Source organism: Diorhabda carinulata, chromosome 1 (genome assembly GCF_026250575.1).
Source record: "Diorhabda carinulata isolate Delta chromosome 1, icDioCari1.1, whole genome shotgun sequence".
NCBI classification, from domain to species: Eukaryota; Metazoa; Arthropoda; class Insecta; order Coleoptera; family Chrysomelidae; genus Diorhabda; species Diorhabda carinulata.
In genome coordinates this window covers 19,495,686-19,512,483 of record NC_079460.1, presented here as the reverse complement: position 1 = coordinate 19,512,483, position 16,798 = coordinate 19,495,686, and the positions used below count along the sequence as shown (strand labels likewise).

Sequence of the window (16,798 nt, the reverse complement as noted above, 5' to 3'; positions counted from 1 at the left end):
AAAAATAACTTGAACATAATGTATTTGTTTCCTTTGGGATTGAGAAAATTGAAGAATAAATTTTGAACCAAAATTATATCACAATAAGGAGTATTTCAACTTGTGTTTCATAAGATGTTATTTTTTTTTCAAAATTCAACAGATTAATAATATACTTTGTATAAAAACAAATACAATAACGAAAATAATAAATAATCTTTATTTTAATAAAATGTATACACGAGTTATGAATATAATTTTATTAGATTTGAAAAATATACATGTTTCACTACGTTATCTAGAACAAAATTTTTCAAAATATATAACTATTCTAAAATCAATATATGCACATATAAATTTAGTGCTTCCTAGCATTCACATACTTTTCATATTAATATACATCATTATAATAGATATTTGTGTCCAAATAATTTGTAAAAAGGAATATTATCATTTTTTCACAACATGGTACATAATTATATACATACATACTGTATCACAGGTATTCAAACAGACACATATTAAACTATTTCAATTGTTTCAAGACACAGCTCTATAAGTCTGAAGTAGTTAGCAAAGCCACGTAAGACCTGATAGTGTGTAAAAACTTTACTGGTAAAAATTGGGGTTGTAACCGAAAGATTTTACTATAGTTGTACACAGCCTCCAATTATCACGTATGGGGCGCTAAAACTGGTACGAACAACACGACAATCAATCTCTCGAAGGTACAAAGACTGACCTGCATATATATCACTGGGACCATGAGAACATGCCCAACAGCTGCATGAGACGAGATTTTCCACCTCTCCTTTTATTATTAGAAAATTGAGGAATAACCTCACTAAGAATGCTCAGAGAAGGAGTCAACATAGATAGCTTTGAGAAAAAAATTACCTCAATACTAAGCTGCAAAAAACCAGACTAGAAATGCCATCAAATGATATACGGACGGCTCCAAAACAACAGAGAGAACTGGAATAGGAGTGTGCAGCATAGAGCCAAACCCTCTGAAAGCTTGGGCAATATACCAAGTATTTTTCAAGCGGATATGTATGCAATTGAGTGCAATTCAACTTATGACATCAGTAATCAAAAGGGGCTGATATAGCCAAATATATTTTTGGGAAAACAATAGCCAAAAAAGATGTATCGAATGTACCATTTTAAGTAAAAATAATTTAGGAATATTCTCTCCAAGTGTGAAATAGAAGATGAAGATCTTTGACAGCTTCAGCCATCCCCCATCCCGAAGTTTCTGAAAGGATTGGGATTAACAGATCAGCTGTAGCAATGAAAGGGGATACAATAGATTCCTTGGGTTGCAATGTATATGAAACCCAGAATTACACACTTACATATCAGTGTGTTAGTAAATCGCAAAACTTCTTATCTGTAAATGGATGCATTTCAGTGTAATTGAGTAAATAGAAAGCATTAATAGTGACATCGAAAGAGAAAATTTGTTAAATTACACAATTACCATATTTCAATTATCCTTTACAATTAAAAAATGAAGCACTAAGGTGCAGTTTTATGGGAACCAACAAATATTTAATCACAATTAGAAACAGTTTAAGATGTTTCAGCATTTTATTGGCATTAAAAGAACTGAACACACTTTTTACTACAACACCAACACAACTGAATTAATTGACTGTTTACCTTCAGTCTCTCAAAACAACTTTGTTATAAAAACGAGCATCAGACACGGAGGCGGACATATCATCTAGAGAAGGTCTGGCGTCCAGCGTCCAAGAGCCCCAAGATGCTGCGGAATATTAAGCGTTTTTGTATCGGAATAAGTATGTAAATCAAAGATAATAATTACTGTACGGTCCTTATACATATCTAAAATAACTAATAGACCTTATTACCCACGCTAAATATTCGTTCAGAGTGTCTGGCAACTACGGACCAGCTTCCGAACGTAATTCCGGGAATCCCAGATCGACCTAGCCGTTCGTAATTTGATTCCTACTATTTCCAGCCACATTTCAAGAGTTTTTTTCAATTTATAAACAATATTGTAGAGTGGGGTGCTTAAATAAGTATTTTTCGTTCTCACTGAGAATATTTCTATTTTTGCATATTATTTTATATTTTTTCTCGGTGTAAATACAAATACTGAGAAAAAAATTGAGTGTAGTATATTTGTTATTAAATTAAATACTAAACTGACTATTATACCTTGATAAATACGATAGTGAATACTGTAAGCCTTCTTTGCATGATGATGGAAATTTCCATCATAACATCGAAGGCTCCAGAATTATATAAAAGAACGAATTCACTTTAAGTTGATCGTGTCTGTGTTTTAAATTTCCATTGCATAAAAAAACATATCTGTCATAAATAAACAAGTCTCACTATCAGGAAAACGAGTTTGAAGTTGTCATTCCGCTGTTTATTGCAGTTGCAATAAACGTGTGATTTCATTTAATTTTGTTTTATTATATTTCAGTTTATATTGCTAACAAAAGGAAAATGAGTGGAAGAAAGGTTTGTAACATGTGGTTTTGTTATTTTTAAAGCAATTTCTGGAAAACTATGAGGTTTTAATTTTTTCCTAACCTAAAAATGTTTATTATAAAATAGGTTTGAACTCTCAAAAATATTTTGAATCGCGAATAACACTAAAACTACGTAGAATTCGAAAAAAAAGTGCCGGAGCCAAAACTGTAGAGCACAAAATGAGTACCCACATTTTTGTTAAAGAGAAACTATTAAGAAGTTTGTGAATATTGAAATAATAATTAACCGAGATCGAAGATACTGTTCATGATCGCGTTTTTTTTAAGTTAGTTCATTTGAAACCAACAAGTAGTTCATGTGTGTTATATACATTATAATATTGATAATAACACAAACGACAAATCTCCCGTTGGATTTGCTTGTTTATATGGCGAGTGATGAAATATATCCATTGAAACTTTAAGTGCTTATTTGGCCAATAAACCTCTTCATCTCGCAAGATTTTCCAACTCGAAAATTGTTCTAGCTCACCCGAGTAGAAAATAAAGATCTTAATCATCATGATGCATTTTGAGTGTAAATTGGCTTGAATTCGTACTGGCGGGAATTCGCGAGCGGTTGCTCCGACTCTGCGTTGAGGGAGATTTACTCAGAAATAGTGGCTCCAACGAAGAAATGGCTGGAGACCTGAGACCTTTTTTGTAGAAAATTTTATGCTCTTCATGTTTTGTTCGGTCATTTTTTTTCGAATTCCTCTTAGTTTTCGAGTTATTCGCGTTTCAAAATTTTTTCCAAAATTTCGAAAACCCCTGCCCGTAATTTTGTTAAGAGTTGCTAGGTTTATTCAGTGACCAAAATCCTTTGAGCATCTAGAAAATCAGAAACGCCCATAATTTCGGGTTTAATCCTATTTTACTTGTACTAAAAGAAAAAACCATGCAAAGAACGGGTAATCAATGAAGGATTTGTGAAAAGGGGGAAAAAGGGCATAGCTAAAATCGGTCCTCCCCTAGCGGTAAATATCTAGCATAGAGACTCTAGGCGATTTGACAATAAAATATATTGAAGAGCACCCGTAACTTTAACCCTTAACTTTGTTACACTCGATATCAAATGATGCATCGGTCAAAGAAAATGTCAATTTGCAAACTGTTAGATCAAAATAATTTTAGGCAGGTTTTATCCTTGATAAAACATTTTTTTGTTTCCTTACTTTTCACGTAATACTAATGTACCTATTAGGGTGATGCTTGAAAATGAGAGTTAAAAAATTCAACGGTTCACCCTCCCATTTTCATAAAAAATATTAAAATTCAATATAATTTTCATTAGTAATTTTGAATATTATAAAAAACTTTATCGCTTTATTTTTATGCCACGAAGACTCCAATCTAACCACACAACCACTCACTGCTTATCAGTGTAGTCGTAGTGGCTATCTATGATCGGTGCAGGTGTTCACACCTGATGCAGTTCCCGAATTACAAACCAACAACTTTGCTGTCTGCATAATGAGTTTTTTACGTGTTAATTGTGCATCAAAATTTTTTTGAGGACTCTAAACAACTATTATAAGCTTATATTAATTTTGTAACAAGTTTTTTCAAAATTGTGATAATTAAAGAAATTTTGTGAAAATCTGTGTTTTTTGTCGAATTTTCCTCTTGTTTGTTCACATCCCGAAAGCAAATTGTAACACATATATGATACAAAATTAGCTTTGGGTAACATATATGGACCTTAAAACCTCATTTTAAATAATCACTTTTTGAGAAAATATTGGTTTTTATAAATCATTAGTAGCGTCCTTTTTTCAAAAAATTAATGTAAGTTTCTCTTATTAGGTAGAACAAAATGGGAGGGTGACCCAAGAGAAAAGAAACAAAAAATATTTTTGGGTCTTTGAAAAATGTCTCAACATACTTTTAGAATAGACAAGGGTTAGTGTGGTGGCCCATAAAAATAATTTGCCCTGAGGCCTACGCACCCCTTGATACGCCTCTTATGAGACAGTGAAATTTTAAGGAAGTAGTAAATAGTGTGTTCAGTATGAATATCACCAAGAGAAATTACACCTTAATAGATAAATTTATTCTATCTAGTTGACACTCCCCGTACCATCATACTAACTGTATAAAGGAATAGCGTTGGGCGTTTTCTAAATAGCATAGTTGACAAAATGTATTTGTCTGATTTGAGATTAAAACAATTACAAATTCAAACCAAAGTTAGAAGATAACGAGGAGTGTCAGAACCAAATAGTATTGATAAACATAATACTTCTAACAATACTATAATTACAACAATAAAATTATCATAGAAATTGAAAAATAATATCAATTTTCATATTTGTCTATATCACATAAAAATAAATTCGATAAAAGCTTCATCATTGCATATTAGATATTAATAATTAAGTGATATAGTAATACATTTAATTCTTCAATTTAAATTTTTACTTATATGTTTTAAATTTTAGGTAATAAGGTACTTACATAGTTTGAGAAAAAAATAGTTTTGGGTAGTTTATGTACAACTTTTATTATAATTAATTTTTCAATTCTTTGATCAATATTTATAGAGAAAAAAATTATTGAAAGTTCAAAAATTTTGTAGGAACTTTAAACATTTCAGTAAGACCCCCATATTGCGTGATGTCATAGGTATAAAATAAACACTGAACATATTATTAAACTTTGATTAATTCGACAAACGGTATATAAATCGTGTTTTGTGCCAGGATGTAAAAATACGACGACTAAAACAACTAAAGTTTTTTTATAATGTCATGAAATTTGAATATGCAACGAAAATGGTTTGAAAGTGTTGGTCGTTTTGACGATCCTGTGAGATGTAATTATTTTTGTTGTCAGATTAATTTTAATGTAAGTAAGATTCAATTTTAACTTATTTTAATATTTTACAGTAATCAAGTTCATTATGCTTTTAATTTTTAATGTGATTATGTAATAATGTGAGAACTTAATCTATATATAGAAAAATGTTATTCATTTATACGTAATTAATAAATGAAAACTTTATTATAACAGCACTAGCTACGTTGCAGACAACAATAACTTCGTGATCATCAAACAGAGAACTGCTCAATTTTTTTATTAAACCTATGATCTCACAACTGAAAACCAATGAGAATTGTTTTCTTATGTAGTTGAAAATTTGAAATTTTCGCGATCTCCAATTAAATATTTAGATATTATTTGTTCACTTTCGATTAAATATTTTACTTCTTGACATTTCATATTAAAAACTTTTAAAAATAAATATCAAGTATCCTATTTCAATCGAAGTTTTTTTTAATAGAAAAGATTTGACGTTTCGACCTGACGACTAGCGCCTTTATAAAAATTTTATTTGACATTGACAGCCCTGATATCGCCGCCCTAGAGATGATAAAGGTTCTAATCCACTGAAGATACTACAGCTTTCTTTTTGCAAATGATCTGATCTTTTCCAAACTGAGCTGATAATATCAGCCAATTTTACAACTCAAGATTAAAATGAAGTTTAATCTAGGGTTTAAACTAAGAATGAACAATATTGCTCCATTTTACAGGTTACAGTTAAACACACATTGTCACAAATATAACCAAAATTTTCCCGATACTTGAATTGAAGTTGAGCTGTTTAAAAAAGTTTTACAAACAAAAACGAGACTATAGCTTTTACAAAAAAAGTTTAAAGGACCTTTTATATCGAGAAAAATTTACCCTACAACTTCGTATTTTTTATTTTTTTCTATCTTCACCACAGACTGAAATAATGGGAAATTTTGAAAATAAAAATAATTCTCGAATTTTGTTTTACTATGAGAATCGATAGACCTCTGAAATTGTTTTTATATCAATTAGTCTACTTTAAAGTACCAGTAAAAAAAATTCTGATGTTTTGCTTGTAACTTTCACCTCCAGCAACTGGACTAATGTTTAAGCTGATAGTTTTATAATCAGGTTTTTCTAAAACTCATATACTTCTATCAACAACTGAAATAATGTCAACTTGATTGATATATTTGGGATCGTTTGAAAATCTGCAGACAAAAACACTCGAACCAATATCTGAATCCTTTTTTGACGATTTCCAACCTGCACTTAATTATGTAAAACCCTGAACACCCAGTGTAATATCTTTTGTATTGATTGATTCATATATCAGGGATGTTAATATTAAATAAAAGTTTTATAAGGTTAAAAATTTGGTTACATGTTAACCAATTTCTATATTAAAAACAGACCCAAAATCAGGAACATTCGTTTAATGTAATAATATGTATATGAGTAAATATGAAATATTCCCAATAATCCTATTGTGTAAAAGTGGATTTTAAATCAGGTGTTTTTCCCTCTTTGACAATTCTTAAAGCTCTCAAAACGGAAACTTTATCAAGCTCAGCTTGTATTGGTTTTTCATTATCCAAACAAATCTGTTTTGCTTTGTCACCGAAGTATTCTAAAACTCTTATTCTGTAGTCAATTGTAGTGGCTACATTATTGCCCGTTAGCAATAAATTTTCTAAGCATGGTAAATCTCCAAGAAACTTAATATCTTCTATGTTTGTAATTTTATTACTGCTTAAATCGAGTGTTTCTAAAGAATACAGTTTACTGAATCCTTTACACGCGGAAATATTGTTCTGTGACAGATTTAATAATCGAATATTACCTACCTTCGTATTAAGATCTGTGCATACAGTTATTAGATTGTTAGATAAACTCAAGACTGATAAATTTGGTAAATGAGACAAATTATTTATTGTAGAAATCTTGTTGTCATTTAAGCTTAAATATGACAGCTTTGGGGCCAATCTAATAGTGCTGTCGATCTCTGTTATATTATTATTATTTAAATTGAGTGTTTCCAGTACTTTCCATTTCTGAAAAAAAAATATAACTAATAGAATAGAAATGTTTTATTTTGAACTCAAGAAAAAAATCAAAAGTTGGACACTAACGTGGGCTATTTAAATCTATTTTAACAATTATTTGTTCTCTGTCTCTAATCTTCGAAGGGACAAAAGGATTATTTCGAAGTTGATTAGTACCTCTATCATGATTTTAACTATTAAGTGCAAACCAGTTGAACCATCATTGATTATATAAAACCTAACAAATAAATATGCCAACTCAATCTATACTTTGATTTGGCCACTATTGAACAGGTACAATGGGCCACTAACAAAATAATCCAATCTCTAGAAGATAAAAAGTATTGTTCTGCTGCTTTCTTGAATGTGAGCCAGGCTTTTGACAAAGTCTGGCACACTGGACTGTTCATAAAATTAAGAAGCTCTTTCCCCTTAATCTCTTCCTCATCCTTAAATCCTATTTAACTGTCCGCCAATTCCTTATTAAATGTCAACATGAAGTTCCATCCCATAAAAGCTGAAGTTCCACAGCGAAGTGTACTTGATCCTCTTCTACGGCCACATTTGCTCAACGATACTGCCGTTTTATCTTCACACAAAGACCCTCAAATAGCATCTCAACTTTTACAATCACACCTGGATAGTCTACATGTATGGATAAAATTGTGAAAAATAAAAGTCAATTAAACAAAACCGCTTCATATAACATTCACAAATAGAAGAAGAAATTGCCTACCCATGAGTCTTAACGGCAAGGAAATCTCTTGGACCACAGACTAAGGTATAAAAAAAAACATCTTCACTAAAAGGAAACAACTTGGCCTCAAGCTGCATACAATCTACTGGATTATCGGACGAAACTCCAATCTATCTCTTGAGAACAAGGTCCTGATATACAAAGTTATTCTCCAACCAATTTGGTCATATGGAGTTCAACTCTGGGGCTCGGCATCAAACTCGAATTTAGAAAGGTTTCAAGCAAAAACTGTCAGGGTAATAACTGATGCTCCTTAGTTTGTGCCTAATTGTGCTATCGCTTGTGATGTAAATGTTGACTCAGTTAAAAAAGAAATCAAAAAGTTGAGTGACAACTATAGTTATAGGCTTAAAAGGCATTCAATCAGACTTGCTAAAAATCTAGTGTCGCAACGTATTATAAGATGTAGAATCAAACAATTTACTCCATAAGACTTAGTTAATAGATTTTAAAATTGTGATTTTAATCTTTAAATTTTAGAATTTTAAGCCTCACGCATTTCTATTATAAATATATTATCAATATTTTTATTATTTTAGCTTGTCAAAACTTGTCTTGTCCTTAATTCTTAAGTAGCTCAATAGGAAATAGCAACTGAGTTATTATTCCTACATGTCTATTTAACTAGTATTCAAAAAATGTACTTATTACTCTATTGTGAACAGATTGTAAATTAAACAGGAAAATTAAAAAAGTGTTTCCAGTAGTTTCTGAAGAAAAATTATATTATAACTAATAGAATACTTGTTTCCAATTCAATTGCAAATTTATTCTCACTGAGAAAATTGAAATGTTTTATTCCAAGCCCCCAAAAGAAAAATATTTGTTGGAGTTGGAAACTAACGTGGGCTATTTAAATCTCTTTTACAATTACTTGTACTCTGTCTCAAGTCTTTGAAGGTGCAAAAGGATTATTTTGAAGTTGATTAATACCTCTAGAATGATTCTAGCTATCAAGTGGAAATCAGTTGTACTATTATATAAAACCTAACAAATATGTCAACTCAATCTATACTCTGATTTGGCTGAAAAAAAAGGTATTTAAAACAAAAAAAGTGTGTGTGTGTGTGTGAAAAGACAAAATAACATATTGATAATACCTGACTTCCTTCAATATTATCCTTATGAATTACGTCACATTGTAAAATTTGAGAAATGGAAGTTACGTTTGTATTATTAACTTGTAGCTTGTGAACAGTATCTCTTAAATTTCCAAGTGAAGTGATATTTTCGAAAGAAACATGTTCTAAAATTAATGTGTGTAAAATCTGAAACAGAAGTTATATGAATTATTATATATCAACACATGAAACTTTTGTACAAAAAAATACACTAGCACTGTATAAAGACAACTCATTGTTCAGCAAATGTTAAGATAGGGGCATAGCTTGAGGTAAGACTTCTTTAAATGCTTCCAGACTTTACTACAGATGAAAAAATTATTTGATCACTTTTATGCTTGCAGAAAGAATTTTCTCAAATATAAAAATCATTGAAAACACAGTGTAAAGCATGATTTACTATCTGGTTTAGATATAGTCTTAATTCAATCATTTTTCGCTGCAAAAACTATGTAATTACAAATCTTTAGAAAAAGAACTTTAATAAAGCAAATGAATTACTTTTATGAAAATTGTTAAAAAATTTTCTTTTAAATTTTATGTATTTTGGTAACATGCATGAAGACACATTGGACCTTCTTCTCACCCTATTAGCTACCGTAGAAATATCATGGAAGTTAACTACAATATACACATATCTATTTTCACTTACTTTGAATGCAGAAAAATCAAATGATAATTTATTTAAAATAATGTTACTCTGCAAATATGGTATTGATGCTCCACGAATAGTAACACACTGAAGTTGCGAATATGTATCTAGCACTGGACTAATATCTAAACTATTTTCAGTTTGGTCCAACAATGGTTTTTTCAAAAACTCACACAAAGCATGAAGCTAAAAATAAATAAAGATTTATAAATTACTTATTAAAATTTTGATAAATACCAACAAGAATTTATTATAATTATAATTGTGGATTTCACTAGGGATATTTGGATATAGGGATTAATTGATATTTAAATTTATGATCAATTATGAATTAAATCTTACTTCTAAAGTTGTCATACAAAACATGGATGTTTTTTGTAGAAAAACATCTGAATGTTTGAATAATCTTGGTGCCAGATCTTGCAATAAAAAAAATATATCATAAAAATTGAAATTAAGAAAATCTACGAATACTTTGGGCATGGTTCGTTTTAAAAAAACCAAAGTTTTCTGTAAGTACTCTTCTAGACCTTTTCTTCGAGTTTCAATAAAAATTGGACATTTATTCCGAATAACTTTTTTTGACGGTAAGATATCTTTTGGCAGTCCATGATCTAATACAAGTTGGTTATGTAGTTCATAAAATTCACTGTAGCGATGTTCCACGGTCCAATTAAAATCCCCAACAGAAACTACTATGCTGTAAAAAGTTACATTATTATTTTCTTTGGTAGATACTATCATTATTTTTGCTTCCTTTTGATTGGACCAAAAACAAGCCATGTGCCATAAATACTAATTCTTTACACGGACATAACCTACAATAAAACAAAGAAAATTAAAAGTCATATATTACCCAAATAATTGGTGAAAATTTAGAATTATATACCTTTATTATGATTTTGTTATCCAATACTAATTGGATAATACACTTTTACAATATTTATAATAACATAGACAAATAATGCTAAATGTCAAAAATAGACTCGGCGCACACTCAATTCTCTTTAATTATTTCTGGCTGATTCAGCATGTAAACAAAATATAATAAAGAATTATATCATCTGTGGAGGAATTCACATGATTAATCGGGAGAACAATATATATATATACATATACAAATTTTTGAATATATAAAACTATCTGAAAATTGCTTAGATAATAAGTTAAATTATTGTGTATTAAACCACTTTGATACAATAGTTATTGAAATAAAAATATTTAATATTTTAAACTAGTGTTTCCAATAATTTTCTAGATATCAAAGATATGTATGATATCTGTTATTAATATAGTTGAATTATATATAAAAAATAATAAACATTTTAAATGTATAGTTATTTGTACATTATGGGTTGGTAATTGTTTGACATTTGACAATTTTTTGATAACTCTTGACGTTGACGCCATTTTTTATTTTTTCTGCTGTTTTGTTTGTGCAGATCGTTAAATGTGATGTAAAAAATGAAGTAAAAAGTTCTATTTTGAATTCATTTTCTTCCAGCAACGTTCTACTCAATGGTAATAATAAAAGTCAGTCAGTGTAACAAACCAGCATTTCATATTACCTGTGGAAGAAAAGGCTCCCTAGTTGATTTGTGGTTTTTATTTACTTTTTACTGAAAAAGTAAATGTTTTTAATGTGAACTTTAATTGTCATTCACAACTAAAAATAATGAATTGTGATTTTTGGACGTTTAAATACATGGGTGGCAATTGGTTGGAAGAAGTTGGCTCCAAATAATTATCAATCAATTCAAATTTGTATAGGTACTTATAGGTCCCAGACCTATCACACTATATTGGAAACATATATATTGAATTTCTTCAATTTGCGAGTTATGCAGAAAATATGCAATAGTGTGAGAGTGACCGAATTTGGCTTGAAATGGGGGATTATGAATTATACCAAGCATTTAAATCTTTTACTTCTTCTAATGATGAAGACCTGAGTTTTCAAAGAGGAGATGTCTTTGAAGTGTCTGTTCAAAGTCCCTTTGAAACCAGTCATTCTGATCGTCCTGGATGGTTATTTGCTTATAGTAGGAGAACCAATGATGTAGGATATGTCCCAGGTACTGTTATTCTATGTTTCATCTTATACATTAATATTTTAATCATCCATAAATACATTTGATACATTCTGATAAATAATTTGTTTTATTTACAATTTTTCTTGACAACTCACTATAAAACTCCTATATCTTATATTCATCATTATGGAATTGGGTGGGTTTAGAGATTGAAAATTCATAGTAATTTATTTATACTAATTCTTTTTCTGTTAATATGGTCAATATATATATATATATATATATATATATATATATATATATATATATATATATATATATATTTATTTATATACTCATGTCATCTCATAAGGAAATGATGTGGTGTTATCTTATTTCAAAGACCACTTAGTGGTAGCATTTCAATGCTTATCTTTCCTGTTTCCTGTAGCTAATTATATAACTAAATAATTTGTAGGATAAAAAATTCTAAAAACAAAGAAATACAGAAACTGCTTTCTGTGAAAAATAATATAACTTTAGAATATGTTCAAAAATCAATGAATTTAATGTTTTTTAAAAAGAATAAACAATTTTAAAATTTTTGACCAAATATTTCCCAGACAATGAATACATAAGTATTTGAAAGCTTAGAATATATCAGACTTGGGTGTTTAATATTGCCACATTCCCACCATGAGAAATCTATATTTACAAAACTTAAAAATCTACGATATATATATATATATATATATATATATATATTTGATTTAATCTATTCAATTCAATGAAGATTTAGCTAAGACACTAGTTCAAATTTCACTGAAAAATTTAAAATTCTTCAAATGCACTTTTAAAAAACTGGTAAAGACAGTTGTGTGCTCATTTATCTTGTATTTGTTGAACAGCACTGGCAAAAACAACAGACCAGGTATTTTATGATGATAATATTATATATTATGTTGTAACAGTTAATGTTACAATGCATTCCCTTTTAGTTCAATCAGTGTATGTATAATCATATCAATATCCCTCTACCTATAGCTTTTAATTTCCAAATATTCCACAATGAATTTTAGTGGATAAGAAAGAAACGTTCCAATGGAGTTTCAGTGAACTACAAAAACAAGATTTTTATACCTATACCAAATTTCTTTTGGTGTAAAAATATCCTACCATAAAGCAACCTAAGATTTTATAGTTATGTTGTCTTCAATAAGATACTAACAAACATTATCAAAATATACAAAAGTTGATAAAATATTATTAGTTATGAGTTCCTATACATTTTAGCTAAGTGAGGACCTACTCAAGAGTATATTTTCTTCTTACACAACTAAAATTAGTTGAATTAGACATTGTGAGATTTTAAATGTAATTAATTAATTAATTTGTTATATTTTTTATTTTAGTGGAATATGTCAAGCTGTTGGGCTCTGAAGTTGGAAAAACAATCCATCATCCATCAGCATGTGGAGTGGAAGTATCCAATGTTAAATCTGGTAATTAGTTTTTCAAAAAAATAAAGCTTTTTATTTTCATTGAATATACAAGCTCGTGAAACTGAATTATAAGTAACAAATCTGTCAATTTTTTCTTAAAATCGGTGACAACTTTATTTTTAGTTCATCTGATGTTCCTTTATTTCAAAGCTTATTTTTGTTGCTTGAACTGTTTACAAAAAAACGCAATCACTGCTAAATTCATATAAACCTAGCATAAAATTTTAACAAAGCAAAGAATATCGAGTCAACTGTTGAACCAAAATTTGTTGCTCCAAGTAGGTACTATGTAAAATTGAAAAATTAAAAAGATGACGAATTTTTGCTCTCAGCAATGATTTCTCAACACATGCTAGCTTGGACTCGACTTGCTGAAGAAAGTTTGTTGCTACATTGAACAATGTTTGAATTTTTTCTACACATGCTAGCTTGAACTTGAATTGCTGAACCAAGCAGAAAACAAAGAAACTGAAAATGGGCCGATTTTCAATTTATATTTTGTTCGTTACTTGTTTGGCACATTTAAACATTGTTCGATGTAGCAACTAATTGTTCTCTCCTTTTATTTAGCAAGTCCAGTTCAAGCTAGCATTTATAGGAAAAATCGTGACTGACCCTGATGATCAACTGATTTTAAGTTTCTATTTTGTTGTTCGTTCTTTAAACTCATTTGGACATTGTTCAATGTAGCAACAAACTTTCTTAAGCATTTTTTGTTCAGCAACTCGAGTTCAAGTTAGCATGTGTTGATAAGATAAATGATAAGAGCAAAAATTCATCAGGTCTTTTTTTTAAATTTTTGGTAGTACTTACTTGCAGCAACATATTCTTTGCTTAATTACAATTTTATGCTAGCTTTATATGAATTTAGCACTAACTGCGATTTTTTGCGACCGACTCAAGCAACAAAGTTGCGGTTTTAGCAACTAAATAGCAACAAAAAAGCTGCATAATTTTTTATTGAATTTTGTTGATTTGATACTAAGAACCGTTGAAAGCACAGCAGATATCAAAATTATTTATGTTTTCTCACCAAAACTAGTAGAATATAATATCATATAATATCTATTTTTGTAACTTCAAATGCCATCATGTTTTTCAACTTTGCATTTTTTTTTCTTTCCTTTTCATAAATTTATACAATTATGGAACCTGTCAGAAACTACCAAACATTTCTATAATTTCTATAATTAAATAATAATAATATTCGGTTATACATAAATTTTTCACATGTTTCACAGTTCATTGTATGAAAATGTATTCAAGTATGTTACCAAAGCTAGGTATTTTGGGTAGATATAGAAATTTAAAAAAAATACTTTCTTTGATTCAACAGGCTTCCTATTAAAATTTTTCTGTTCTTGTCGCAAATTTAGCTTCTCATGGAAAGTCTCCATTTAAAAAGGAAAATTTTAAAACTTATATGATAAGAATTTCGATTCTGATGTATTGGTTTTGAAAATTAGTTGTTTGTAGATGATATGTATGAATTATTTAGTGGACCTTTCTTGATTCTCATTAATTGACTATTGAATAAAATTCACATCCATATTCATGACATTCTCAGAGACATATACAATTAGATAAGCCTCAATATGCCAACATTTATGAGTTTATGTACCAAATAAGTCTTGACTTTTTCATATTTATTTATATCCTTGGGTTGCGCGAGGCAGGACAACGCGACGCGAGCGCCATCTATTGAGCAGTCATGACAACAAGGCGTCGGCCCTGTTGATGGGTTTGAAGGAAAGAGGATATTCCGGGAGCATTGCTAGTGATTATTGTTTGATGAAGTATGGCTTTTTTAAAGGGACATAGTGAGAAATTGATTCATCATGACCGTGAGCGCTATTAGAAGAAAGTTCAGGAGTGTGGTTGTGACCCATTTGAGCTGCGGTACGAAGATATGGAGGAAGGTAAGGACCAGTGGCCACGCGTGACCGAATTAGACAGATTGGAGTACCTAGACTTTACAGCCAAAGAGACTATGAAGAATTATAAAATTTAGAAGCTCACAATTTCCTCACCACTTCAGTACAGTTTTAATTCTTTAAAATTATTTAAAGACAACGGTATGGCGATCACCTTGGTTTGTTTACGAAAAACGCATCAACAAAATGGCGTCCAGTTATCGTATCTGACCGCTTCATGGCGTTTGCGTGACTAGGGCAAAAATGCAATCCGCATGACTCGTGAACCCAAGAATTCAATTTACAAACCTTACATATGGTTGCTAAGTATATAGGTACATTTCCTTACTTTATTATTCACCTCAATATATGAGACGTTGTTTTAAAGCAATTGCAGTACATATTGATTATTTTGTGAATTCTAAAAAAAGTCTAGCGTAATTTTATTGTAGTTTCTCTATTATTTCAACTTTTAATTCCATACATTTTCTGCCGTAGCCTGTATATACAAGTTTCGCACAATATGTAGCTAGACTTTTCGACGCCGTTTGTCACACATTTAATTTAAGAATTGGTGCAGAAATTCAAGTAAACAGGATAAGACGCCAACATGAACTTTGGCGACAGAAATAACCTCGGTCAAACTTTTCTTCTTCTTTCTATACAGACTGTTTTAAAATTTCTGTTATGTACATTTTATTTTTATATAGAAGTTGTTGTCAAGTTTTTAAAATACACATGTGAAATTGAAATAATAAAGAGACATATATATGTCTACAATTTTAGTAATTTTATTAGCATAATGACTAGCACAATGAGAGTCTTACAAATATGGTTTCAGTGGATAGCGTCTTAAATATAATATAAACAAGTACTAGTACGACAACATACAATTTTAACCTATGTGTGGAATACTGAACACACTGTTTACACTACCACTACACCAATACTCACAATTACACTGTCTGACGCACGTTTCGATAACCAAGTTATCGCCTTCAGAGACTGAAGGTAAACTAAAACCTAATAGGATCTGGAAGGAATTGGCCCTGTGTCCTTATTTAAGCTTTTTCTAAGGATTTCGCCCTTTGTCCTTTTTTAAGCTTCCTAAGGATTAAGAAAGTTAGTATTAAACAGGTAAGTCAAGTTATTAGATTTTAGTTTACTTTCAGTTTCTGAAGACGATAACTTGGTTATCGAAACGCTTGTCAGACAGTGTAATTGTAGGTGTTGGTATAGAGGTAGTGTAAACAGTGTGTTCATAATGAATATCGCCAATAGTTAATTCTGAACTTTTGTTAGATAACTCACACAAAGGATAAACAAGGTGATTATTTTCTCTATAACGAGATTTTGAAACCCTAAATATCTGTCAGATTTGGTTAGACAGTATCATTAATTTTTTTTCCTACATTTTTAGCACTACACTGTATTAGCAATTAACAATTGATGGTTAGTTACCCCAAAGTTTCTGGTGGCAAATTCAATTTCTTAATTTTTTCTGC

General features: G+C 29.9%; 2 protein-coding genes across 2 annotated transcripts in view; one reads left to right on the top strand and one right to left on the bottom strand.

Annotated features, from left to right (window-relative positions):
• Positions 1–224: 224 nt before the first annotated feature.
• Positions 225–10,889, bottom strand: LOC130897167 (nischarin). The gene is made up of 5 exons (XM_057805884.1): positions 10,756–10,889; positions 10,209–10,684; positions 9,867–10,052; positions 9,194–9,361; positions 225–7,345 (listed from the first exon to the last, which is right to left on the bottom strand). The coding sequence occupies exons 2-5, from the start codon at positions 10,647–10,649 to the stop codon at positions 6,776–6,778; spliced, it is 1,365 nt and encodes a 454-aa protein (XP_057661867.1). The 5' UTR covers positions 10,650–10,684; positions 10,756–10,889; the 3' UTR covers positions 225–6,775.
• A 352-nt stretch (positions 10,890–11,241) lies between these two features.
• LOC130897164 (phosphatidylinositol 3-kinase regulatory subunit gamma) overlaps positions 11,242–16,798 on the top strand; it is a 255,827-nt gene continuing 250,270 nt past the window's right edge. The window contains exons 1-2 of the mRNA XM_057805858.1: positions 11,242–11,941; positions 13,291–13,380. Coding sequence (XP_057661841.1) covers positions 11,755–11,941; positions 13,291–13,380 — 277 coding nt within the window. The 5' untranslated portion in view covers positions 11,242–11,754. The remainder of the gene's footprint in view (positions 11,942–13,290; positions 13,381–16,798) is intronic.

Bases quoted from the DNA above. Each gene is read 5' to 3' on its own strand.
- LOC130897167 (XM_057805884.1), bottom strand. From the start codon at position 10,649: ATGGCTTGTTTTTGGTCCAATCAAAAGGAAGCAAAAATAATGATAGTA. The intron at 10,053-10,208 runs GTAAGATTTAAT...ATTTATTTTTAG, and splicing joins TTTGTATGACAACTTTAGAA to CTTCATGCTTTGTGTGAGTT. The intron at 7,346-9,193 runs GTATTATCAATA...TTTTTTTTTCAG, and splicing joins ATAATATTGAAGGAAGTCAG to AAATGGAAAGTACTGGAAAC.